A 26,119-nucleotide genomic window follows, 5' to 3' on the forward strand; every position below is an offset into this window, starting at 1 on the left:
GCCCACACAAGGTTTCCAGCGGTAAATCTTTAGGAAACAAACTGCCTCGTTTTTCTTCCATGGAGCAGCTGGTGGGTTCAAACTGCTGACCTTTCAGTTAGCAGCTGAGTACTAATCATTAGGCCACCAAGATCCTTAAAAAAAAAAGGAAAGAAAGAAACCCAGTGTCCTGGGTCCCAAGACATAGCCACCCTAGAGGACAAAGTAGAGCTTCCCCAGAGGGCTTCCAACACCACAGATTTTTCTGGAAACGTGTGTGTGAGGCAGTGTGTAGGAAAGGCAAGATCACAGAAAGAGGGGAAAAGTGGGTGTGAGGCAAAACAGCACTGAGAGGCAGGAGGAAAGGGGGGTCATTGCAGTTTGGGGTGAAGAAAAGGTTTTGGAAATACATGCGATAGTTGTACACCTTGTGAATGTAATTAATACCACTGATTTGCAGTCTTAAGAACTAAAACGGGAGTGTATTTATTTATAGGATGCTGCTGTTGGCACGGTGGTTACGCAGGGGGTTTGCTATCTGCAAGGTCAGCAGTTTGGAACCAGTAGGCGCTCTGCGGGAGAAAGACGAAGCTTCGCAGACAGTCTTAGAAACCCACAGGGGCAGCTCTACCTTGTGCTACAGGGTTGCTGTAAGCTGGCATCGACTCAGAGGCAGTAGCTCTGGATCCTGCTGTTGTGAGCCAACCTTGTGGGCTGACTCCTATCGACCCTATCTATCTACGCAAGAGGGAACAGTGCTGGTCAGGCTGCACCATCTCTCTTCTGGCCTGTTGTTGCAGTCACTGGGTCAGCCCCTCCCACCGAGGGTCTTCTCACTGTCTTCTGACCCTCTGCTCTACCCAGCAGGACGTTCTTCTCCAGGGACTGGTCTTCTTGAGGACATGCAAAGCAGTGAGACCAAAGTCTCCCCATCCTCTGTTCTAAGAGGCCTCAGGCTGGGCCTCTCCCAAGGCACGTTGGTCCACTCGCCTGGCAGGCGGCACCGCAGTCCAGCTGCACCGACTCCTCCGTGGTCTTCCTTCCCCACGGTCCAGTCTGACAAGCTCGCGGCTTGGTCCGCTGCATCACAGGCCTTCCAGTGACCTTTGCTTTTGGAGATTTCAAAGAGGTCTTTTGCAGCGATATTTTTTAAATCCAATTGGTTTAAAAGGCAACCTTTATCACACGCTAAATGTTTGTGTGCATGAACGCATGTGGATTCTATTTCGGTCCTGTAATGGACTCAGTCAGCATGAGAACTGCTTACAACAAGAGCAGCTCTAACGTAAGTTTCACTCTTATAGATTTAAAGTAACATTTCCAAGTGCACATCAATATCCCGCCAAGTGCAATATCCGCCAAGTGCACAAACAACTTTGGTACCATGCTAGTTACTACTACAGTGGTTATTGCTTAATTCAGTCCCAAACTACTCATTAGAATTAGATTTTACTTATTTACAAGTAACTCATAAAGTAAGGAAGTGAGGTTTCAGGACTCACAGTCACTGAGGAAGAATGTGAAAGGAGACTGGCACCAGAGGGCACGTGGACAAACTCTCACTGCTGACACGTTACAGGGTCTGGGAGGCCGTGGCTCACGTTCTAAAGGGGAGTTGTGTTCCAGCCAACATTTGCCTAAGTTATTCCCCACAATGTCCCCGCATATAATGCCAATTTTGAAGTGCTGTTTGCAAGCACATGGTGGCTTACTATACTCTTGAAAGTCAACTTCTTGAAGGTCATTTGCCTAGAGGGTGTCTGCCATCAAAAGCAGTCAGACCCTAACCCTAAGTAAGGCCCACTCCCCTCTGATAAGGATCACAGAGCAGAGAACATTCCCCTGGAGAAGAGCTCAGACACCTAAGGTCAGGCCAGCACGGAAAGAACCAAGATTAAGCCGCCATCTTGACTCTAGACACCACCCATCCTGTTACGTACACACCTTTGCGTCACATGCATGCCTCAAGTACTACCCCTTCCTGTTACATATGTGCCTACTGTGGCTTGCGTGCCGAGATGATATAGGCTGTTTGTTAGAGAACACATCACTCCCTCGCTCTGGTTCCGGTTGACACGGAAGAGGTGAGCCCTTGTATGCTTTGCCTTGTTTCTTGCCTCTTTCATGAACCCCTCATTTACACAACCATCCCCTGGGACCCATTCAGCTGTGGAGGCTGGTCCCCACAGGAAGTTTGTTCAAATGGTGAGGGTCCCTCTTCCAGGAGGAGGTGCTGTATTTCTAACCAACTCCCAAGGCACTTTTCAGACGCTACAAAGTTCAAGAGGCTGTGGGTAGGTGTTGGGCCACTTCCTGCAATGCTGTCGGTTCAAACTCACCTCAGTGTCAGTCTCAGACACCCTACAGCAGGTCCCCAGGAGTCAGAATGGACCGGATGGTCATGGGGAAGCTCAGGAACTACTAGAATAATCTCGCCCAGGTAAGATGTCTCATTGCAAACCTCCTGTAACAAACCTAAGCAAGCTCACTGCTGTCCAGTGGGTGCTGACTCACAGTGACCCTATGGGACAGAGTGGGGCTGCTCCTGTGAGTTTCAGAGACTGTCCCATCTCTCTCGCACGGACTGGCTGGTGGTTTTGAACTGCTGATCTTGAGGTAATCCCATGGGTAACCACTTCGCCACCAGGGTTCCTCTTTGTAACAAAGGGAACACACAAGACATGGGTGCTTTAGCAAAATGTGGCAACAAGTTACGTAGTGCGCAGCTGTCAGATAAAATAGCACCTGGGGCCTTAACAGCTTCTCTCCAAATTAGTAGCCATCTAAAAAGATGCCAGCTAAGCCCACAAGGAAGAAGCACCTCTTCATCAGTTACCAGAGGGCTGTGAGTTATGTAATCCGGAATCGAAGGAGGGATGGGTGCCAGAGCCTGAACAGTGAGAATCCGGTTTGCAGACGGCTGTGGATGCCAGTGGGAGCCCAAGGCACACCGATGGGACTGCCCGGGACACAAGCCTGCAGGGAATGCCCTCTACCCACGATTGCGGGTGGAAGAAAGAGGTTACTACACAGAGGGTGAGATAAATAGACACGGTCAAGGACACTATCTGACGTGAACAGCTAAGACCTTGTCAGCTGACCCCCTCTGAGGCACGCTGGACCTGATCCGGTCGCAACGTTTTCCGTATTTTTGTTTCTGTTTATTTATGTTAGGGTTCATCTAAGGGGTGTTATGTTATTGGAGGTCACCCTTGTGAAGCTGTGTTATAAGTGTTTCAGTCTATGAAACCCAGGATTGACGAACCTATAGGGACAGCAAGTAGAATAAGGCTTTCCAGGTACGGGGGTACAGTGGTGGTGATAGTGAGGGGGTAAAAGGGAGACGATGTCAGAGTCCAGGGAGAAAAAGGAATGTTTGGAAACTTATTGCAGTAGCAATTGCACAATTCTGCTTGATGTGATTGAAGGATGGAATATTACATATGTATTAACTCACGATTAATATAACAAAAATATCCACGTGACATCATCCAGATATAGCAACCAGTAATACTTTTCATTCTTTAACAAAATAATTTCTAAAAATTATATCAAGCATTTATAAGGAATTTAAAATACAATAGGAGGTGCTTCTGTTGAATATTGTGCTGGAGGTCCTAAATAATAAAACTTTTTTTAAAAAACAGGATAAAATAATCAAAGGGAAGAGAATGTTTCACTAGCAGAATTCATTTACTTGGAAACACCTGGAGAATCTCTGGATAAAGCATCAGAATTGAAAAGGACTATGTATCCAGGTGGCACAGGGGTTATGTGTTGTGCTGCTAACTGCAGGATCAGCAGTTTGAAGCCACCAGGTGCTCCTCAGGAGAAAGACAGGGCTTGACACTCCTGTAAACAGTTCACAGTCTTGGAAATCAGAGGCAGTTCTACCCTGTCCCCGAGGGTCACTATTAGTTGGCATGGACTTGATGGCAGTGGGGTGGGTGGGGGTTAGTATTTATCCAGGTGGATGGATTCAAGTCAAATTTTAAAATGTAGTGCGAAGCAATCAATTAGAAAATACAACAGGACAAATGAAAAGATTCCATTTACAATTCTAGGTAGGAACACGTCTGTACAGGAGATTAACATAGCGGGCTTGCGGCTGCTGCTCGTACAACGGTCTGCTTGCAAGGCCAGTCCTTGGCTAGCGGTAAGAATTTGGCTGGTCCTCCTACATTGATAGAAGAGTCAGTCACTACACCCAGCCCGCTTACACCAACAAGGTGGGTTAGGCTCAATACTTACTTTTCTCCTGGAGTCTGGAATTTGGTGACATGTTCAACATGCTTATGTGAACAGCCCCCTCAATACCCTTGGGCTTCATGTCTCAAAGGAGTTTCCTCGGTAGACATTTCACACACATTGCTACAATTCATTCCTGGTGGGATGAAGTGTGCTGTGTGACTCGATTCGATAGCAGTGAGTTTGGTTTGGATTTGGAGTGACCGCACAGGAAGAGAACTCTTGGAAGTGTGAGTCTGGTTTCCTCAGGACTTTGTCCTATGAGCCTGTCCCCTCTCCCAGGAGTAAATCTTAGCTGTAGGTGCACCCATATACTGAGCCCTGTGTGTTCCTCTAGCCAGTCATCAAACCTGACGGCTGGGTTGGGAACCACCAGTAGCACTTTTTTAACAGAACTGCAAAATATCTACTACACAACCACAACTAAAAAGAATAATTAAGAGAAGGAAGGAAGCATTGTTTATGTGTTTGACGAAATTTCAATCAACATGTCTCCAATAATTTCTCTGGATCGTGATAGTTCAGGCCAAACATCAATATGGGAGATCAAAGGGCCAAGATCAGCCAACTTTGGAAAGAACATGATGGCAGGATGTGCCCAGCCTGACACCAGTGGTTATTTTAAGGTCATACTAATTGGGCAGCAGAGAGGATAACTCAATCGGTTTTGCATGAAATTTGACAATATGGCTCCAAAGCTTATATGATCAAGCAAAACACTCAAGTTAAATATATCTGGATTCTTCTAAGGACTATGGACAAGGTAACCAACCAGATTGTAACTCTTATACAGCTATACATAGTAATTAAGATGGCACATTGGTAAGAGGACAGACAAATAAACCAATAGAGAGCCCCAAACAGAACCACCCTCGGGAAAGTTGATGTTTGACATGAGAGACCAGGAAAAAGGATCAATAGGGCGGATCGACTGGAGAAGAAGGATGCTGTTGAAATCTCTATCTCAAACCATTCGCTACACTCTTTTGTATGTTTGAGACAGTTCATCATAAAAGCTGTTTGTTGAGACGCACACACTAAAACTTCTAACTCAGAAAGTAGAGTCCACAGGCCACCAATCACAGTGGTAACAATCATTCTCCTCCACGCTAGGTCCATCCGCACATAGCTCGATTTTTATCAACGTTTTGAGTAACAGGCACATTACCTCATAGATCCTGGCAATTCCACAAAGTAGGGTCACTTCTCCTGGAAACTTATCTAGACCTTGTTTGAAAAGATTCAAAGCAGTCACAGGCTGATCCAGCGAGATGTAGACCTACAGCCAAGATATAAGCAACCAAAAGTATCAGGTCGTAACATAACAGCACATATTATAACAAGTCCCTAATTACAGCTGCTAATCACCAACTGTCTCCTACGTAACGGTGGTTGAAAAGGAATTTTCAGGAATGTGCTAGGGCAATTTCCAAGAGTGAAGTCAGTTTCAATTCCACCTCTTGAGTGGAAAGCATCACGCATTCATTACAGCCACAGACCCTGGCTGTGGGAAACATGTGTATCCTGAGGCTCTGAAGACACAGAGGTGACTAAGACAAGATGTCTTCCCTTTCAGCTGACCCGGCAGAGGAGGGAGTGGTTCCAACCAGAGTTAAGAACAGCCTACAAATGGTGAGAGAAACTGTGGTAGAGTTACATAATCTGGTAACTGAGAGTATTTAGAGTAAAGGGGTGGAGTTTACCCTGTCAATCAGGTCGCAGCTTGATGACCTCATTTGGAGGTGCAATGGAGATAAATAGCTCACTGGAGGCCAGATACACTCACTCGCTGTGAGACATTCCTGTTGACAAGCCACATGGAGCTATGCTGATAGAGCCAGAGTCCTGGAGCTGGAGGAACCACGTGGAGACCCACACCAGTGCTGAGATGCTTCTACCACCACTGGATCCACAAGACTTCCCACCCACTGGCCCGTGATCTTCCTGCACTCAGCTTCACTGCACGGCTGCATGACTCTAAAGAGCAATGTACAGACTGGCATCAGCGTATGGGGTAATAGCGGAGTTACGGACTTGATCTGTTCCGGGCTGGGGTGTTTTCTTAATGTACAGTTGCTCTCTGATATAAAGCTTTCTTAGACACATGTGAGTGTCTATGAGTTTGAGTCTCTGGTCAACCCGGACTAACACAGAAGCCTCAGCTCTACCGCTTGGGCCAGAGAACAGTCTGAGAGGAGCGTTTTCAAGGTGAGAAAAAGCGCCAACAGGCTGCCTGCACAGGCATCGGCTCCACCACGGACCAGCCCACGGGGCTGAGTAATGACTTCTCTTGTCTGAGCCTTTTTCCTCTCCTCCAGGAAATGCCAGAGAATACACACAGCCCCCAGTGGAGGGTGAGATAGCACACGTCAGCCACTGCTGTCGCCTTTCGGGCCAGGAGAGGAGGGCAGAAAGATGGGCGTGGGCTGCTGTCAGCGAGTGTTCAGACTACACTACAGGTGATGGGACGTCGGTGACAGCTCTGGGTGGGTGGAAACCTTGCACAATTCTGTGAATCTTAAGAACAATACTGAAGGGTACACTTCACGAGGATGAAGTTGAAGGTGAGCTGTGTGTCGAGAGAGCTGCTATTCAGGCAGCTGATCCACGGAGGTGCCTCTTCACGTGCTGAAAAGAAAAATTCTGCGTGCTGGCGCGCTCAGGGAAGGCGAGCAATAAGGAGAAATCAGTGGGAGGCTGCGGGACTGCCAACGGGTGTATGGCTCCACACCAGGCCACCGCGGGGCCACGAGGTGTCAGAGGAAAGATCAGTACGACTGGAGGTCTGAGTTGATGGGACCGAGAACTCTGCGACAGGTGGGGAGATGTGGGGGGATGGGGTTCTCTGAGGTAAGAAAACCTGGCAAGAAAAATGGGAGAAACATCTGTTGAGATAAGCTGGAAAGTCAAGGGAGATGGAAAGATCTGGGTCCAGGAAAAGGACCTGGGAACCAGAAATCCCCTGGGTTGGCCGTGGGAAGGCAGTCAAAAGGTGAGCAAGGAAAAACAAGACAAGTTTATCAGGGAATAACTGTGTGACACAGCAATTCCACTCCTGGGTTTGTACCCCAAAGCACAAATGCCAATAGGTGCATGTACCCCCGTGCTCACTGCAGCCTGAGTCGTAAAAGGTGCAAACATCCCAGGGTCCACCCAGAGGCAAATCATCAGGACACACACTTATTTTGCCTACCACCCCCTGTACAGAATAAAAACTCACTCAGCAATGCCCTAGCCGTGAAAAACGTTTGTAGTGTGACCCGTAGTCGAGGCTAAAGTGTACGCGTCTGCTTTTGCAGACCCCCTGGATCCTTCCAGCACCTCCACCAGCAGTATCACGACTTTGGAAACACTGAGATGAAATGTGGTGCAAACATACAATGAGATCTTACTCAGCCTTACAGAGAAAGGAAGTTCTGACACATGCTACAACATGGGTTTGGAACCACACGCACATACTCTGAACTTACTAACTTCCTAAACAGTCCTGGAGAAAGCAGCACCTCTCCCCTGGCACTTACTCTGAGAAGACATATGTCATTTAGATGGACAATACGTACTTACTTTTGCCAAATAGAGAAACGTGTCTACCATTTCCTGCTGCTTCAAGGCTGACTTGAACTGCTTTTCTGCTTCACGATGCATGCCTAACCTGAGAACAGTCATTAAAAAAAAAAGAGCATTCAACTTCAAAAGAAACATGACAGTATTTATTCCTAGCCTGAATACATTCATATCCCCAAGGCTATGTATCCAGACAAGCTGCATCTATAAGAGCAAACATGTATCAAAGAAGATCGTGTCATATATATAAGTGTGTATATATATGTGTGTGTGTATATGCGTATGTGTACATATGTGCGTACGTTTATCTAGTTTAGGAAGAAGCTGCTTATTGCCCATTTTCACTGTCCACCTAACCTCCACCCAGCATGTAAGTAGTCTGTCTGAAGCCTGGTCACAACAAAGCTACTAAGTGCCAGTCAGCCAGTTCATACCAGTTCACCACCAAGAGAGGTAATGACCAACTGGACACAGGCACACAGCCTACATAAATGCTTTAAATAAGTGCTCGCCATTTTACAGGGAGAACTGAAGGGCATTTCCTTGAAGCTATTCTCTACTCTGCGGCAAAGCCCACTTTTAAAGCTAACTAACGCTACTCTGCAGCAAACCCCACTTTTAAAGCTAGCCCCAACTCTACTCTAGCAAACCCCACTTTCAAAGCTAACACTAACGCTACTCTGCAGCAAACCCCACTTTAAAGCTAGCCCCAACTCTACTCTGCAGCAAACCCCACTTTCAAAGCCAACCCTAACTCTACTCTGCAGCAAATCCCACTTTTAAAGCTAACTCTCCTGATGTAAGCTATACCTGGCCCTGATTTGAGTAACACAGCTGACATTTTATTATTCTAGACATCTTTTTTCCTCTGTTCCTCTTTTCCCCCCTGACACAGCTCGTGTCCTAACAACCTACGAATGTGAGATTGGCTCCTTTTCTAAGTAAGATGGCCCTGATGTCAGTATCCACCCGCTTCTGCTCAGGCAACATCCAGTTGCTGATGTGCACACGGCTTTCGGTTCGCCTGTCCTTAGCAGGCCTGCTGGGCTTCCTCGTCGAGCCTCATCTACGAGCGACTTCAGCCCTTTGTGGTCAGGCTTTTATTGGTTTGGTAAAATAGAATCAGAACAAGACAAATCTCTTCCATTGTGCTACTTTCATGTAAAGTCTCGAATGAAGAGTTTTGATCTTTTTTCATAAGCTGAGCCTCCAGCATCAGTGTGGCTGATACACAAAGGGTTGTGGAAAGCATGGGATGAACGGTGACCCCTCAGGTGAGGACATGCCTGATGTGGCCGAAGTCCCCACGTCTTCAAAGATCCCAAAGAACAAGAGAATACGCACCAGAATGTCAGGGAAGAACTCCACAATTCTGGGAAACACCACTCATTATATCCATAACTTCACCAGAACATGCGCGTCATGGACACATGGCCAGAGTTTGATCATAGACTTCCACAAAGGGGAATTACATATGAGAATCTGTATATTTTTATCTAATCATGTACCTCTTTTCAAAAGGGATTAAAGTTTAAAGTTGCATATAAACAAGAATATGAAAACAGAAATCGTTTGTTTTTTTTTAACAATGGAGGGAGAAAGATAAAAATTTAAAACCAAACGAATTTCCACCGGCAGCTTTTGCAATAGCTAGAAGAGAGTCAAGGGGACAGGTAGAGGGGCCATGTTGTCTTCCTGCGGCCTCACCACAGGAGGACTCCGGCAGGACTATCCCACGAGACCCCTGCTGGCATGGGGGTTGCATGTTGGGTTCAGACCACAAGGTCAGCAATTCGAAACCACCAGCTTCTCTGTGGGAGGAAGTTGCGGCTTTCTACAACTGTAACGAGTTATAGTCTCAAGAACCCACAGGTGCAGTTCTACCCTGCATTACAGGGTCGCCATGAGTCAGAATGGACTCGATAGTAGTGAGTGTTTGTTTCAGCACTCTCAAAAAAGTTATTTCCTCACCAGCAGTAAAGTCAAAAGCACGGATGTAAAACAAAGCATCTTCTCAAATCACAAAGAGGTGAAATTGGAAATCATTAACAGGAGAACAAGCGTTCAAGACCCGAGGCAAGGACACAGTAGAATACCCTGCTGAGAGCCCACTGGTTGGTAGGAGGGAAGTTCCTAGAGTCAAATACAACAGGCCCAAGCTCTTGGCACACAGCAAAAGCAGCGGTCAACTTATCAAGCCCGGGGGCAGAGGTCAAGTCGGGCTGTAGCCCTGACCTCTCCAGCTAGGGGTCCTTTCCCCAGTCTCCCACTGCACCCTGCAAAGCAAGGACCAAGCTTGCGGTTGCTCACTGCTCTCTCGTGTTTGCTTGTAAACCACCTAAAGGAAGTGACTACCTGGTATCTGAAGCCCAGGACTGGCAGAGAAGCTGCTCATTAAACATGTCTCTAAGCAAATGCAAGCGGGATAAATAAAGAACAGGAGAGAGTCCGTGGCACGGCATACTCATTCAAAGACCATCCCAGGTGCCAGAGTGGTGCTTGCCTTCGATTTTAAAAGATTTCTAACATTTTGCATGGAAACTCATGATTTCAAGCTGGTCGCCAGGAATTGAATTCAAAGGGCTTAATCATACCCATTTATCACGGCCATCGAATCAATTCCCACTCACAGACACCTTCTCGGACAGCAGCACTGTTCCCTGGGGTGCCAAAGCTGTAACTCTTTGCAAGGGCAGGTAGCTTCATCTTGCTCCTTGGAGGGGCGCGTGACCTGGCAGTTGGCAGCCCGACACAGAGCCCTCGTGTCAGCAGGGCGCTACAGTTTCATCTGACAATACTCAGACGGGTCTTTCTCTTCTTTAAGCAGACGACCATTCCTTCAGTCTAGCAGTCAGAGAAAAAGACTTTGGAGTTCAATATGAACACAGCTAAAGAGGAAGGGCTCCTCATTTCAGCTGAAGAAAGAGCATCCTTCTGATTCCACTTGCAGCATTCCTTTTCCTCAGTGCTGACAACCAACGTTTATAAACCTTGAAAGGTATTCATGGTGACCTTGTGACTGAGTCGTACAGACAGACTGGCTCTTAGAAAACAGGATTTGCTGTTGTCGCTAATTATTTTCCCAGATGTATTTCAATATTTGGCAACTTGTTTCAGATTGTATTTGTTAGCAGCTAGATAAATATTCATAAAATTAATGACAACTTTTCTGATCTCCCAGTTAATTTACTGGAAAAGATGCTTGCATATTAAGTAAATATTAAATTCCACTATTCAAGTCCTAGAGAAACAGCAGCAAACAGAGGAGAAAATGAGAGAACTGGAGTCACAATATTGAACTCAGATCTCAGCTGCTCAGGAGTGTTATCAGTTTGGAGAGTGAGGCATTTTATTGCGCCAAACTGGCCGATAAATACATGTGGAGTTAATTGAAGAACGGAGGGATAAATGGCTCAGTGAGCCTCGCCTTTCAAGTTCTCGGGTCTCTTGCTTTCTGATGGTCAGACCAGGGTACAGCTGCCTTAGCCAGTTCCCTACTTTAGCTGGCAAGGCTCACTTCCTGCAAGACATCCCTGAGGAGAAGCCACATGGACTTATCCCGATGCAGCCCTGGATGCTGGAGCACCGGCGTGGAGACCCCTGCCAGCGCTGAGATGCTTACACATTCACTGACTCAGCTTTCCTCCTGCAGGCGACATCACTGCATCTGTTTTGTGAGATGGAGGAGGACTTGGTGTCGGACATAGGGGTTAATGTTGGACTTGTGGGCTTGAGCAGCACTGGGTTGGGGTGTTTTCTTGATGTGCACTCACCCTTCATATAAAACTCTCTTATACATGAGTGTCTGTGGGTTTACTTTTCTAAAGCACCCGGACTGACAGAGGGTGACACTCTCTCCCTGAGGTTTCATGTTTCTCATCCTTTAGAAAGGGCTGACGATAGGCACTATCTCAGAGGAGCTGTGAGCTTCCAGTGATGGTGCAATGTAGCAAGAAGCCATCTCTCACCTGAGGCACTTTATAGACATGAGGTGTCAGCGCACATACAAGTTCTGAGAATTGAGAGGGTTGGACTTAGCATCAGCAGATTTGGTTCTTGTCCCCAGGTCAGTTATGGACACTTAAGCACTTCCTTGCCTCCATGACCCCAATTGTCCCTTGACAGGTGGTCTCAAAGTTTCCTGCCCCAAGCCCTAAAAACTTGTCTAAAAGGTGTATGTTTGTTTCGTTTTGAACTTCTCACTGTGAACTAGGTGAAGACTTACCAACCAAGACATAGTTTTAGATGCAGCAATTCGTACACATTCTGATTCAGCTCTCACGAGCCATCACTTAGACCACGTCCTCTCTGGGCTTCCTGTTCCTCTTCTCTCCTAACTCACTGAGCCTTGTCCTTGGGTGCATGCTGTCCTTCTGATCTTCAATGGTGGAGGATTCCAACATGGCGGCAAGTTCCGTTCCAGACATGAAGGATAAGGGTCATAGTCTTGGGGGTCCCACCAGTTTCTATCTGACCAGTGAGTCTGGTCTCGTTTAGGATTCTGAGTTCTGCTCTATGCTTTTCCCCCAGTCTAACCACTCTAATAAGGTGATCCTTCTCAGAGCAGTTGCTAGTAATAGCGAGGCACCATCTCGTCCTTGAATTGTGGTGCTGAGAAGATTACTGAGAGTACAGTGACCGTTACAGTTACAAACCAAACGGTGGGAAGAAGTAAGGTCAGCGTGTTCCTTATTGGCAAGAATGGCAGGACTTCATCTTACATCCTTTAGACACGTTGTCAGGAGAGAACAATCCCTGGAGAAGGACATCATGTTTGATAAAGTGGAGGGGTGGGGAAAAAAGAAAACCGTCGACCAACGAGATGGACTGATTCATACAGCGACTGCATCCAAGCGCTCAGGTGTAGGAACAATTGTGCGGATGCTGCTGGACCCTGCAGTGTTTTGTTCTGTTGTGCAAAGGGGCATATGGGTTGGAGCTGCCTCGAAGGCACCTAACAACAACATCTACTTCTTCTGGTCTCAGGGTTGTGGGGATTGAAGTTCCATTGATCCACTAGACTAATCATCTCCATGTGTCTTCCAAATATCCCCATGGACAGGGAAAGATGGTTGCAGCCTGGATGGATACTTAGGAGCTTGGAAGACCCCAGATGCTACTCACCAAATTTGGTTGTACAACACTGTCTTTGTGAGATACGTCTTATGCAACGTGACCTTGGGGGTCCATTGAGACTGTGGTGCTGATCCGCCAAGGTCAGTGACTCAGTCCATCAGGAAGTTTGGTCTACAGAAGTCTTCATAACTTGCTGCTGCCTGCTGAACCACCTCCATGGATGTACTCGCAGCAAAATTTAACGTGTAAGCACAAATATGCTGTCAAACCGCTACAGATTCATGGGTAGATTCCCCTCTCCCTCTCCCGCCTCTCAGCCTGGATGTCTACCAAGCATCTACTTGTGGATCCCCCCACCCCTGTCACCAGATTGTGTATTGAACAGCATTTGCCTCTGTTACCTTTAACTCTTGAAGGTATTAGTTCTTAACACTATCATGTAATGGTCGAGGAAATCCTTTATCAAGTCAGCCCCAAAGAGGTTTCTCTCTGAGGAACTGTGTTCAGCCAGGAAGCAGGGCGACTCTAAATTAGGTTGCTGCTTTACTTGCTTTTACCTGTAGTAACATTTTCCGATCTGCACCTTCCACCACCAGTCCTTGTACTGAGAATGCTCTGTGGACAGGGCCGCCAAATCCAAAGCCTTGGGAAGGAAGACATTTTTGGTTAGAGTCCTCTTTTCTAGTGACAAACTGGACATAACTAGATAAACAGTGTCGTCAACATGCATGCAAATCAAACCCAAAGTCAAGTTGCTCTTATCTCCAGATGGCCCTGCCCCCCATACACATGGACTTCCCCCATGGGCTCCAGGCCGGAGGGCTGACAGCAGAGGGAGCAGCTACGGTGATCAAAGAGAAGCAAATGTGGGGAAAATACTAATAATTAATAAAAATGTAATAGAGGAGGTATAAGATTGAGATCAGGAAAATTGACAATTTTCCAACTTCTGCTATTATTTATTTACTGTTTAATAATTCAAAATTCCTCCAAACACAGAGGAAATCAAGTCTCTGGTGTGTTGGGCGGGCTGGCGGCAGGCCCCACTTTACAGACGGATGCTGGGACGGAGGAAGAGCCAGAGAGCAGCCACAATTTCCCAGGCAGAGGTTAGAGGAGGAGCGAGAGCAGTCGGGTTATGGCGATGCCGCTCTACCACTCCCTTTCTTGTCCTGGCTTCATATCTGCATCTGTTTCTCTCATGTCTCTCGTGGCCGCTGGCTTATCCCCTACGTTTATTCAAGGACTCCCAAGGTGGTGCCAGTGGCCAAGTGCTGGACTACCAGCCGACAGGGTGGCAGTTTGAGCCCACCCAGAGGCAGAGGCGGGTGATCGGTTTCCCAAACGTCACAGCCTGGTTGAACTAGAAGAACGTAATCAATGTCATATGAAAAAGTTGTTTAATTGGTGCTTGGTTTTGCTGTGTGTACTTTCAACAAAAATGGAAGAAACGAGGGAGGGAGAAAGGGAAGGAGGGAGGAAGGATGGCTCGATCCACACCATGGAATAGGTCTCCTCTGCACACGTGGGGTCAACATGAGTTGGAATCCACAGGAAGACAAGTAACAACAACAGTCCTTGTTCAAGATCAGCTAAGAGATGACTCAATAGGGATTCAAATTTCATACAGAAACAGAAGATCATTTCACAAAGAGGAAAGCAAGTCAAAGTTTACACAATTTGAAACTCATAAAAATTAGAAGCGTATCTAAAGAGCTGATGAATAAATGCCTGGGTTCTTGTTTAAAAGAGGATTCTGGATTTTTGTAGTGCATTTGGAAAATGCCTTTGTTTAGTCACCGTCCATATAAGCATGATATCCAAGAACCCATTTAAAGTATCTTAGCTTCCCTGTTCTATTATCTCAAAATATATGCCTACTGCTGTCTGCTCCTTCGTAGCAAGTCTTTTCTGAAGGGAATGGCAGCAGAGCCCATCGGGTCTCCTTCTGCAAGATCGATTACTTTCCCTGGGGCCCCGTGTCCCTCTGTCCCAGGAGGGACTCGCGTAGAAGAGCTCTTTATCAAGGATGACGGCGCTGTGCTGACGTTTGGGTGGACGTGAAAAACCAACGCTGTACAGCAAGCGACCGAAATTCAAAACAAGAATCACGCTACGTGCGGATGCTCACTTCCCCTTATAGCCAGAAGAAAAAAGGAAGTAAAAAGTATGACTTCAATTAGGATGACTGTTGGAAAATGTGAGGGGAAAATATTTCCCATCAAATCAGTTCAGGAGTACATTGAATCTTAATCTTTACAAAGCCCTTTCTAACAAATATATGAAACGACACAGCCATGCTTAACGTAAACAGACCTTTCACTTTTCACCAAGAGGTGTTAACTGTACACTTTGTTACAGTCTCAGTTCCCAAGGTTAGACTGTAATGCTCACTACAAGGATGATGACCAGAGTTGGTCCTGAGAACGTCAGGCCTTTACACTCAACCACGTAAGGAAACGTTTAGGAATCACACTCTAAACCCACCTGCTGTTGAATCAGTGCAGACTCACAGTGACCCGATGGGGCAGGGTAGAACTGCCCCTGTGTTCTGAGACCTTAATTGCTTACAGGAGTAGAAAACCCTGTCTTTCTCCTGTGGAATCACAGATAAGCCATGAAATTTACATCTGAATGATCGTTCTGCAGATGGAAACAGAGGCTCAATGGGACAGAGAAACATCTGTGACAATTTCAAACGGCATCAGAGCCCCCGGGGGCCTCTGCTACATCTCCACTGCGGAGCTCACGCACTGCGGTCAGGAATTATGTATGGATGGAAGTAATTCTATTTTTTGTCTCTGATTTACAAGGAAAATGTTGAGAACTCAAAAAAGAAAACTGTCATAGTAATAAGTTTCATAACTAAAAGCTAGTCACATTCAATTCCAGAGTTGTCATAGAAGCCTTCTCCATTTAAAAAGTGAATTATTATATACAGTATGTATTCGTGTATACAAAAAATGTGCTGAAAAACTGGGGTTCAGCTTATACATGGGCCAGTGGTACCCCAGCGAGGTGTAACAGCTCACTGCCCCTCCTCCCCAGGTAACGGGACGAGCGCCCGTTATCTCTCGGGTGAGTGCCGTTTCTCCACTGTCCATTCAAAGCCCCGCTGACACTGCAGGGCTTTGAATGTTTGTTTACTCACATCTAACCAATCAGAGCCATCCTATGACGTGCATCTTTAAATAAGCCTTTTAAAGACCGTGTACAAAGGATGTGGCATGAATGGATCTCATCTGGTCAAGCCCGACTAACAAAAGGAGGAAATCTCGTGAAGCCTGACATAGAGTTAATAGCAAAGTGGGTTTGAGATGCATGGGAAGACATCCCAGAAGACATGGTATGCTGTACCTTCCAGAAATGTAGTGTTAGTAATGCTACGGATGGCAGTGAAGACTGCGCTTTGTATGAAAATGACAGCAGTGATGGTGATGACAGCGATCTCAGTGAGGACAGCGTCTGTGATGACCTCACACCAGCTGAAGCTCTGCATTGGGATACAGATGATGATGAGGAATCCAGTTTTGAAGGGTTTTAACTTTTTACATTTTAGCTTGGTTGCTGATTGAGCTCAGGGAATCGTACTCTCAAGGTATCATTGTTGATACCTTATTGTTTTTGTTGAACCTATTTTCCACTTATTGTGCTGGTTTACTAATGTCAAATGACTTGTCCTTTTATTTATGTTTTTTATTCAAAATAAATATTTAAATACATTAGCCCACTGATGTCTCAATTTTTAGTAATTTTATTTTCATTTGTTTTGATTATTGAAACTCACCAATAGCTTCTGCATTTTCCACCCTAGGCTTATACTCTAGTTAATCAGTTTTTCTGGTTTCCCAGGTAATAATTAGGTACCTTGGCTTATACTCGGGTCAGCTTATATTCGAGTATATACGGTCCTTACATCTAAAGATCTATGAACAGTTTAATCAAACCCATGTCTCGAGAGAAATAAAGGCCTTGTGGTTGTGAGGTGTGTGGGGTCGACAGTGACTCACAGGGGCCCCAGGTGACAGGGCAGGACTGTCCCACAGGGGACAGCGGAGGCCTTGGCAGGTAGAGACAACAAATCATTGCGAACCATTTTCGGCTGAGTGTCCTAATAAATGTTCTCGGCCACAATGCTCCAATCACTACACTCTGAACCATTCAGGAGGATGAAGTAAAGAGCATAGAGCAGGAGCAGTAGGGGCACAGTGGTTTCAAGTTAGGCTGCTAATCGCAAGGTTAGCAGTTTGAAACCACCAGTTGCTTCGGGAAAGAAAGATGAGGCTTTCTACCCCCGCAAAGAGTTACAGTCTCAGAAACTCACAGGGCAGTTCTGCCTGCTCTACAGGGTTGCCCCGAGTCAGAATAGACTCAATGGCAGTGTGTTTGGTTTTGAGTTCTGGTATAGGATTAGAGATCGCGCAGAATCACCAACCTACACACCACTTTCGTTTTAACCATACTACCAGGAAAGGAGGGAGGCCTGGTGGCCTAGGAGGTAACACATTGGGCTGCTAACTGAAAGGTCATGAGTTCAAAACCGCTCTCCATCAGTTGAGGCCTTCAACTCTCGCAAAGGGTTACAATCTTGGAGACCCACAGGAACAGTCCTACCCTGACCTATGGGGGGAGCCTCAGACAGGAGGAGAGGATAATTCAAGAACTCAAAGGCGGCTTTCTATAAGAGATCAACTTTCCTTTTTATTAATATTCAAATGCCACTTTCAGCATTTAAATACCGTGTAGTATATTCTACATATCTCTACTGATATTGTATTCCCTGCGTTTGTCTCTAGAAAACAGAGAGTCAATAGGCTGTGCGTCACTTTCATTTTATCAGTTCAAGACAGAAAAGAGAAGCATGAACTCAAGTAGAGGAGTTCTGTCTTCCCACGGAAGATCACTTTTACTTTTCTCCGTAGCGGTCTTGGTTTTTGTTTTCATATTCTCTGACTTGTGTCCCATGTTCCCCAGGTGTATCTGAAATACTGAATTTGAAAAGAAATTCAGAGACCGCCTCCTACTTCTAAGCATGCTGGAAATAGAACGTAACTCTTTACTTGGTCCAGCTGACGTTAAAGAAAATATAAAAAGTATTAAAAAGGCATATGCTTTGTGTTCACTTATGGAGATTCTCCTTCCACCCAGGAAAGCGAGTGTCTGGTCAAACCTAACACCGCATCTCCCCGAAACAATCTGCTCTGTGACGGTAGGTGGCAAACCCGTCACAGGGTCAGAAAACAGACACGGGGCCTGGCCTTCCGGTAAGACCCCTCAGCACGCAGCACAGCTCCACCCAACAGGCACTCAACGACACCTCAGGGAGTAAAGCACCTAGGTAAGCCATCGACATATAAACCCGCGAACAAAAAGGACCACAGAGAAGGCAGCAATGCGTTACTTGTCACTGAGTTAAAACAAAGCAAAGAGCTTCATTTCGTGTTCTACAAAAGTTTTGTGCAGGAGTGTGTGCAACATGTGAAAATAAGCAGCAGGCTCTGGTCAGAGCACAGTTCCCAACCACAGGAAAATAAAATGCAAAAAGGGGGGTGATTAAGATTAAAGCTACGTGATGAGTGATATTCGCTCCATCTTTCCACTCTGTCCCACAGAGTCGCTAGGAGTCAGCATCAACGCGACATCAGGGAGTTTGGGGCGTTTTATGTTTGAAAATTTTTCATCATGAATTGTGATGGGTGCGGAGGTGTGACTGAAAAGTCAGAAATACGTATATTTGTGAACCTGTCGTATACTCTACAAACTAAAGGGGGGGGGATTAATAATGCTGATGGTATAAAAACCCAACTTTAGCACAAAGATGGTGCACGGGATTCCCAATTATCTGCATCTTGCCCTTCAACGGAGCTCTTGACGTGCTACAGCCACTGCACGGTTTCTCTCACACCTGAATCTACACACAGTTTCCGAATGACAGTAGCAGTGGAACTGGAAGCATCTTTAATAATGCTTCGGTCTTTAATAATGCCATCTGGTTTATAAGGTGAGAAATACAATTATTTCAGAGTCTAAACATCTCGTCAGAATAAATTACAATAGACAAAAAAAAGAGCATGAATTTCAAAACTTACGGTCTTGACATCATTTTCATGATGAAAGATGTATTCAAACAAAGCCTACAAGAAGAACAAAAAACAAACCCCAAATACATTAGACTTTATTTTCACAAACGCACTCTGTTGCTATATCCAAAGGTAGAGGCTATTTTGAGCTATACTGAAGCAAAATATCAGGCCACTCTAAAGTGCCTGGGATTTAGACGTCAAGGCTGGAGTCATCTTTGTGACAATTATTCAATTAAGACCACAGCTACTTACAGCCCATTCCTGTCTGCACAGAACCCCCCACCCCCACCCCCACTGGCTGGCTCGCATAGCTGCATCCTTCCCACACTGCCCAGGCCACGTCAGTAAAAACCAACACAGGCCGAGCCGGGGTTTCTTTCTTGAAGATCGACTTTAGGATGGTTGGAAATGAAACGGGTTCCGCCAACTTTTTAATGGGCCAGGCGATGGGTTGCTAAGCACAAGGTCAGCATCCGCTGTGTGTGAGAACGATGGGGCTTTCTACTCCTGCACAGACTGAGTCTCAGAAATCCCCAGGGAGCGTTCTATTCTGTCCTAGAGGGTTGCTATGAGTCAGAATTGAATCAATGGCAGTGAATCACATACAGTCTCCCGTGACTCTGATGAGAACAATGACCATTCAGTGTTCGCATAGCACATGGTGCTTCCTTGCTTCATTGTAAGGCTACTTCTCCTTGTGTGGTCTGTCTATTGAGTGTTCTCTTCAGCAGAGTGCTCCTCAGCCCTGGCTGTACCCTGGAATTGCCTGGGATGGGGGTGTGCGTCCCAAACCAAACTGATTAAACCAGCATCTCTGAGAGAGTGAGCTTTTGCCATGTTTTTAAAGCCCCCAGGTGGCTCTAATGCCTAACCAGGTTGAGAGCCATGGCTTCAATACTTTGCCCAACTGGTCCACATTAGCAGCCACTGACTGCGTGAACTCTGGGTGGTACTGGGTCCCCATGGGCATTATTTTACACTTGCCAAAAGACTAGTGTCCCTGGAAGGTGTGGAGACTGCTAACAGAAGCCTGGATGCCCTGGCATTATCTCTACAATAAACTACAAGGCAGCTCAAAATCTAGTTTATCTAAACTTAGTGGGGTGCCCTAGTAGTGCAGTGGGTTACGAGTTTGGCTAACTGCAATGCTGGTGGTTCAAACCCACCCGCCGCTACAAAGGAGAAAGATGAGGCTGTCTATCTCCATAAAACTTACCACCTAGGAGACCCTACGGAGCAGTTCCACTCACGCCTATACTACAGATGCGAGTGTGGAAAAGACCACACGGGGATTGCGATTTCAGTTTCTAAAGCAGGTAATACGGACAAGGTCTGTTCTGGAAGCATCTTAACTGAAATGGCTCCATTGCCCAGCAATCACGGGTTGAGAAACAATAGCACCAACTGGCTAAGCAGTCATCTCAAATGTGGAGGGGTGGCTGGAGGAAGAGTCTATTTCATCACACTTCTTTTAATACTCTAGTGTCATCAGCAAGCAGAGCTCTGGAATGCTGGTCGATGAAACTGGATTGCAGCGTCGGCCAAGCACGTGGAAGGCCTGCACACCGAGTGGCTTTCCTTTCCCTGAGTCAAGCTTCACGGCGTCATGGCTCGTATGTGCAGGAAATAAGAAAAACACCAGTAGAGCTGAGCTCCGGGATGCACTCAGCACTCCAGCAAAGAACCTGGGCTCAGCTCAAACTGGCTCCGAGAAGCTAGTGCCCAAGCGCTCCTGTCTGTTTATCCCACGTTCGTTCGTGTTTCTTTTATATTAGGAAGGTCATATTCATTCCCACTCAGACAAAGGAGCAGTTAGAACCACTGATGCAGCCACGAGTCCTTCTTGAGATGCCTGATGGGTTAACTAGGAGACGTGCACCTTTTAAGAAACATAAGGCTACTTCTGGCCATCCTAAAACTCTAGAAAGAAAGACGAATCTTCTTCTGAGAGTAGTCCAAGTTGGAAAAGAGAAAATCAAAAAGGGACGTAGCCCTGGTGGAATAATGGTTACATGTTGGGCTGCGATCTGCAAGGCCAGCAGTTCGAAAAGCATGCACACGCAGACAGGCATGCACAGAATGCACAGACATGCACACACAGACAGGCATGCACAGAATGCACAGACATGCACACACAGACAGGCATGCACAGAATGCACAGACATGCACACACAGACAGGCATGCGCACAATGCACAGACATGCACATGCAGACATGTGTGCAGACAGGCACACACATGCGTGCACACAGGCACACATGTGTACACACGCACCCACAGACACGGGCACACCCGCGCACTCACACAATCTCCTAAAATGTTCATTCAATTCTACACACCTGATTTCTTTGTTAAAAATGACTGTTCTTTATCGGTGGAAGAAGAATTCCTTATAGTAATGGTCTATATGTTTTATTTCTAGTTAATTTTTTAAAATTTCATTGCAAATGGAAGGAACACTTCCAGGCAAATCCGTTTCCATTGAACGAGTCAGACGTATTTTGTTTCGTGTCACTGACTGCAATGCCCACAATGAAGCTCCACTCAATCCACTACTCCCTGTGTTTCCGTTTCCAGTTCCCATTCCTGCTCCTTTCCGAGCCCTCCTGAACTTGGTCCTCGGGCAAAAGCTGCCCTTCTGACCTTGAAAGGGTACCTCCTTAGCATTACTGTTCCCCTTACCGCCCAGTGGAACTGAGCCATGTCAAGTTCACTTCCAGACTTGACAGGTGACTAAGAGCCACACAGCCTTAGGGTTCCTGATAGTCTCTATCTGACCAGTAAGGCCATCTTCTTCCATGATTTTGACTTTTGTTCCACATTTCCCCCGCCCCCCACTCTATCTAGAACCAGATCAGTTGGCTTTTCCTAACTCAAAACCAACAGAAATTGTGGTATTAGAAATAGTTAACTATTTCGAAGAGTTATTCAAATAGCCTCCTTTGATTATTCAAAGGAGACAGGGGCCTACATTCACAAAATTTCATCCGCTATGTACTTGAGTATAAGCTGACCCGAGTATCAGCCGAGGCACCTAATTTTACCACAAAAACTACATTGAAAATATGCTGAAAATCTCGGCTTGTACTCGAGTGTGTACAGTGCATTTCCTAAACCGCGCCACTATGATCTAAATTCTACAATGACTCCATAACTGAAAGAAAGAAAGAAAAGAAAGTTTAGTACCTACCTTTGCCAATTTAGGTTTCTGGGCATATTTCGTTAAATTCAGTCGAGATAAATTGATGAAGGGCCCATCAGGGTTTGTAAGCATTGAGGCCTAAGGTGGGGGGGGGGGACAGGGGAGTAGATAAAGCGAACATGAAACTCAACACTTCATCTTGAAACATCAATTGAATTTAAGGTGCATAAACATTAGAAAGACCAAAAAAAAGCACCGCCTTCAACTTTCCCACGTCACTCTCCACCCAAAGGACAGTGGGAAATGAGGCCACACTGCGTGACAGAAAGCTGTGTCCATGCTGACAGCACTCACCGTCCCCAGCCGGACAAACCTCCCGGAGGAGCTCGTCACCGGGCGGGCGGTGTAGGCAGTCCGCGGTGTCCTCATGGCCTGCTCCATGGTGCCCGGCCGCCCGCTCTGGGTGCTGGGCCTCAGGAACCCTGTAATGGGCCTGCCGGCTTGCGTGATGGGCCTGGAAAGAGCATCAACTGGTTCAACACTGAGGTCCTGCAGGGAAGGAGGTCCTTGGGCAGCGGGCTCACACGGGGAAGGAGAAGGGCCGTGCATACCTGACAGCTGGACTAGGCGCTCCCGTCTGGTTAGCGCCAGGGAGTTTCAAAGAGGTTCCGGGGCCTACAAGAGGAAATGGCAAACTCGGTGGAGAGACCACTAGGTGGTTGTCAATCCTGAAAGACTGTCATCAAGTGCAAGTATCAGAATGGTGCTGGCTTGGTGGCTGAGACATTATTAGTGAGAAATGCATTTTCAGAAAATGTGTTCCAGACTGATATCTATTGAGTGCCTGTCTTGTTACCTGGAGCCCTGGTGGCGCAGTGGTTACACATCGGGCGGCTAACTGCAAGGTCAGCAGTTCAAATTCACCAGCTGCCCCTTGGGAGCAAGACAAGGCTTTCTACTCGCATAAAGAGGTACAATCTTGGAAACTCACAGGGACAGTTCTATATTGTGACCTATTAGGTCAATACGAGTTGAATCGGTGGTCAGTTGAGTAACTGTTGTTTCTTGGGGCCCATTGGTCAGCAGTTTGAATCCACCAGTAGCTCTGAGGGAGACAAGTGAGACTACTCCCGTACAGATTTAAAGTCTCAGAAACCCAGAGGGGCAATTCTACCCAGTGCTATATGTCTCTAGATTGGAACAGTGGAACGGCAGCGAGTTTGGGTTTTGAGTGAGGATCTTGTTACTAACGTCACCACATTTACTCCACACAAGTCTGTAAAGTAGGTGGTGGGGGCACGTTTTCATGCTCAGAGATTTAAGGAGCCAGCGTAACCCAGTAGTGGAGCTTAGTGGTTACAGGTTGGGAGAAAGATGGGGCTTGCTACTCCCATCAAGAGTTATAGTGTCAGAAACTCAGAAACAGGGCATCCACTCGATGGCAGTGAGTGAGAACTGGGATTCAGCAGCATCCAGATTGGCGTGCTTCAACACTCAGAATGATGTTTCTCCATGGACAATTCATTTTCTTTTTCTCCTCCCAATAAAAGCTCATTTACCCCCAAAACTAATGAGAACATTAGACTTTAGAGATTTTAATTGCAAAAGAGCAAAATGATCAGAAGCCAAGAAAGACATTTCAATATGAGTCATTTACCTATTTCCCCCTCAATTTCCACTTGAACCTTGAAAACCTTCTGAAAGAGGTCAAGGACCAAGAACTTTCACAACTGTTTAGACAAGACCACTATGTGTCATGGGGATTGTCTTATGCCACTCACACAAGCACCCTGGCATCCTGAGGCCTGGGCCCCTGTGCCACGCCGTCACTCAGCATACAGCCAAATCACTCCATCATCAGAGAAGATCAATATGCCACCCAAGTGGGCTTTCCAAATGGCCATTCCTGGAAACTGAAGCTCCCGTGTTTCTAGGGCATCGGCCCTAGAGAAGGCCCAGCTGCAGCACTGGACGAGTGGATGAGATAGAACTGGGTAGTACAGACGGTTAACACGCTCAGCTGCTAACCAAAGGGTTGGAGTTTCAAATCCACCCAGAGGCGCCTCCTCGGAAGAAAGGTCTGGCAATCTACTTCTCAAAGCGTCAGTCACTGAAAATCCTCCGGAGCACAGAGCTACTCTGAGACACAGGGAGTTACCATGAGGTGAAACCGACTCACTAGCAACAGGGAATTTAACAATACTAGAAAACGGCAGTAGACAGAGGGCAAACTTTAAGAGTAAGCTATTCTAAATGAACTGCAGAGGAAAGCCTTTGTGCTATAAGGGAGGATCGAGACCACTTGATGTAACAGCTTGTTTCGTGTACCGTATATACTCGAGTATAAGCTCCCCCCAATATCCTCCGAGGCACCTAATTTTACCACAAAACTGCATTAAAAATGTGCTGGAAAACTCAGCTTATACTTGAGTATATACGGTATGTACCACTGAGGTATTCTCCTAATAGCATCTCATTTTGAAAAAAAACATAAATCAAAACAAAACAAACCTCACTGTTGTCAAATTGATTCTGACTCAGAGCAAGCCTATAGGACACAAGGGAACGGCCCCTCTGGGTTTCTGAGGCTGCGAGTCTTTAAAGGACTAGAAAACCTCATCTTCTCCTGAGGAGCGACTGGAGGGTTTGAACCGCCAAACCCTTGGGTTAGCAGCCCAGTGCATAACGCACTACACCGCCTGAGTGCTGACAAACCAATACGCACGTGGGACTTGAGCAATCGCATTTTCATCCAGAATCATTTCTGCAATTCCTTCCGGATACACGTCAACTTCATCTATGTAGACCATTTCAGTTAGGGCTCGAGCTTTTAAAATCCAGGCAGCCTGAAAACCGGGGATAACAGAAAACACATCTTAAATAGTAACAGCAGAATTACAAAGCTGGTAGAAGCCAGTCAACCTTTGTGATTAGGGTTTGTTTGTTTTTAAGTGTGTGTTTTTCATTAAACATATTGGCCACTTAATGTACTAATTTAAACACTATGTCAAGAAACTAATTTAAGTCAAGATTGCTATCCATGCAGAGACCACCAATCAATCTATCAACTGCCTAATAAACAGAAGTGTGGAAATTATCAGGTAATTATCTAACAGTCCTGTTGACAAGTAAAAGATGGTCATAAACGTTTCACTGGAATAACCGTGTGAAGACAGATTCATAAGCAGCAACCAGAGTTCTTTCTGTCCTCCTCCTTCAGGGCCCTTCCTGACGCTTCAACTGTGAAATGACGTTCCTCGCGTCTTTCTCCCGGGGCCATCTCTGTTTACCGCTACTATGCACTAACTAGAGCTGACAAATACTGCAAATATGTGGATACATGTTAGCTCCTTCTCTTCCCCAGAATGCAGACTCTGTTTACCCTGTGCATTTTGGAATTGAGAACACCACCAGGGTCTTTGCTACAGAAGGGTTTTCAGAAAGCTTGCTTAAATTCAACCTACTGCCACTGAGTGGATTCTGGCGCTCAGCAACTTGATATAGCAGTGATGGGGGATCGATTTTTCTGCCAAGGGCCATAGTGGTCAGACAATTAACTAACTCGCCCCTGATGCGATGCTAGCTGGTATTGATGATTTCCTTGGCCTGATGAGGTCCTCAGGCCAAACATTTCCCACCCCTGAGTGAACAGACAGTTTCCTCTTTCTCCCAAGGAGCAGCTGGTGGGTATGAACAGTGGACTTTGCAGTTAGCAGTCCAATGCTTATCTGACAGCACCACCAAACTGAATTAAGATATGTCTCTCCCAATTCCCAAGGCCTAACCAGCAAGGGGCTGTTGTTACAAGTTGTTGGCTTAGTGGGTTACGTACGCATTGGGCTGCTAACCACAAAGTCAGCAGTTTGAAACCCTGAGCTGCTCCACGGGAGAAAGATGAGGCTTGCCACTCCCATAAAGACCCACAGGCGTAGTTTCTACTCGGCCCGCTGGGGTTGCTCTGAGTAAGCATGGGCTCAGCAGCACTGCGACTGGTTTTTGGTTGTCAATTATGCTATCTTGGGTGACCGG

General features: G+C 46.4%; 1 protein-coding gene across 1 annotated transcript in view; it reads right to left on the reverse strand.

Annotated features, from left to right (window-relative positions):
* The window catches only part of TTC8 (tetratricopeptide repeat domain 8), a 56,684-nt gene that overhangs the window by 12,242 nt on the left and 18,323 nt on the right, over positions 1–26,119 (reverse strand). Inside the window, exons 2-9 of the mRNA XM_075531054.1 lie at positions 24,816–24,936; positions 22,702–22,765; positions 22,445–22,604; positions 22,139–22,228; positions 18,957–19,001; positions 13,425–13,510; positions 7,792–7,879; positions 5,396–5,506 (exon numbers count right to left, since the gene is read on the reverse strand). Coding sequence (XP_075387169.1) covers positions 5,396–5,506; positions 7,792–7,879; positions 13,425–13,510; positions 18,957–19,001; positions 22,139–22,228; positions 22,445–22,604; positions 22,702–22,765; positions 24,816–24,936 — 765 coding nt within the window. The remainder of the gene's footprint in view (positions 1–5,395; positions 5,507–7,791; positions 7,880–13,424; positions 13,511–18,956; positions 19,002–22,138; positions 22,229–22,444; positions 22,605–22,701; positions 22,766–24,815; positions 24,937–26,119) is intronic.

The sequence above is a fragment of the Tenrec ecaudatus genome, chromosome 14 (assembly GCF_050624435.1).
Source record: "Tenrec ecaudatus isolate mTenEca1 chromosome 14, mTenEca1.hap1, whole genome shotgun sequence".
Taxonomy (NCBI): Eukaryota; Metazoa; Chordata; class Mammalia; order Afrosoricida; family Tenrecidae; genus Tenrec; species Tenrec ecaudatus.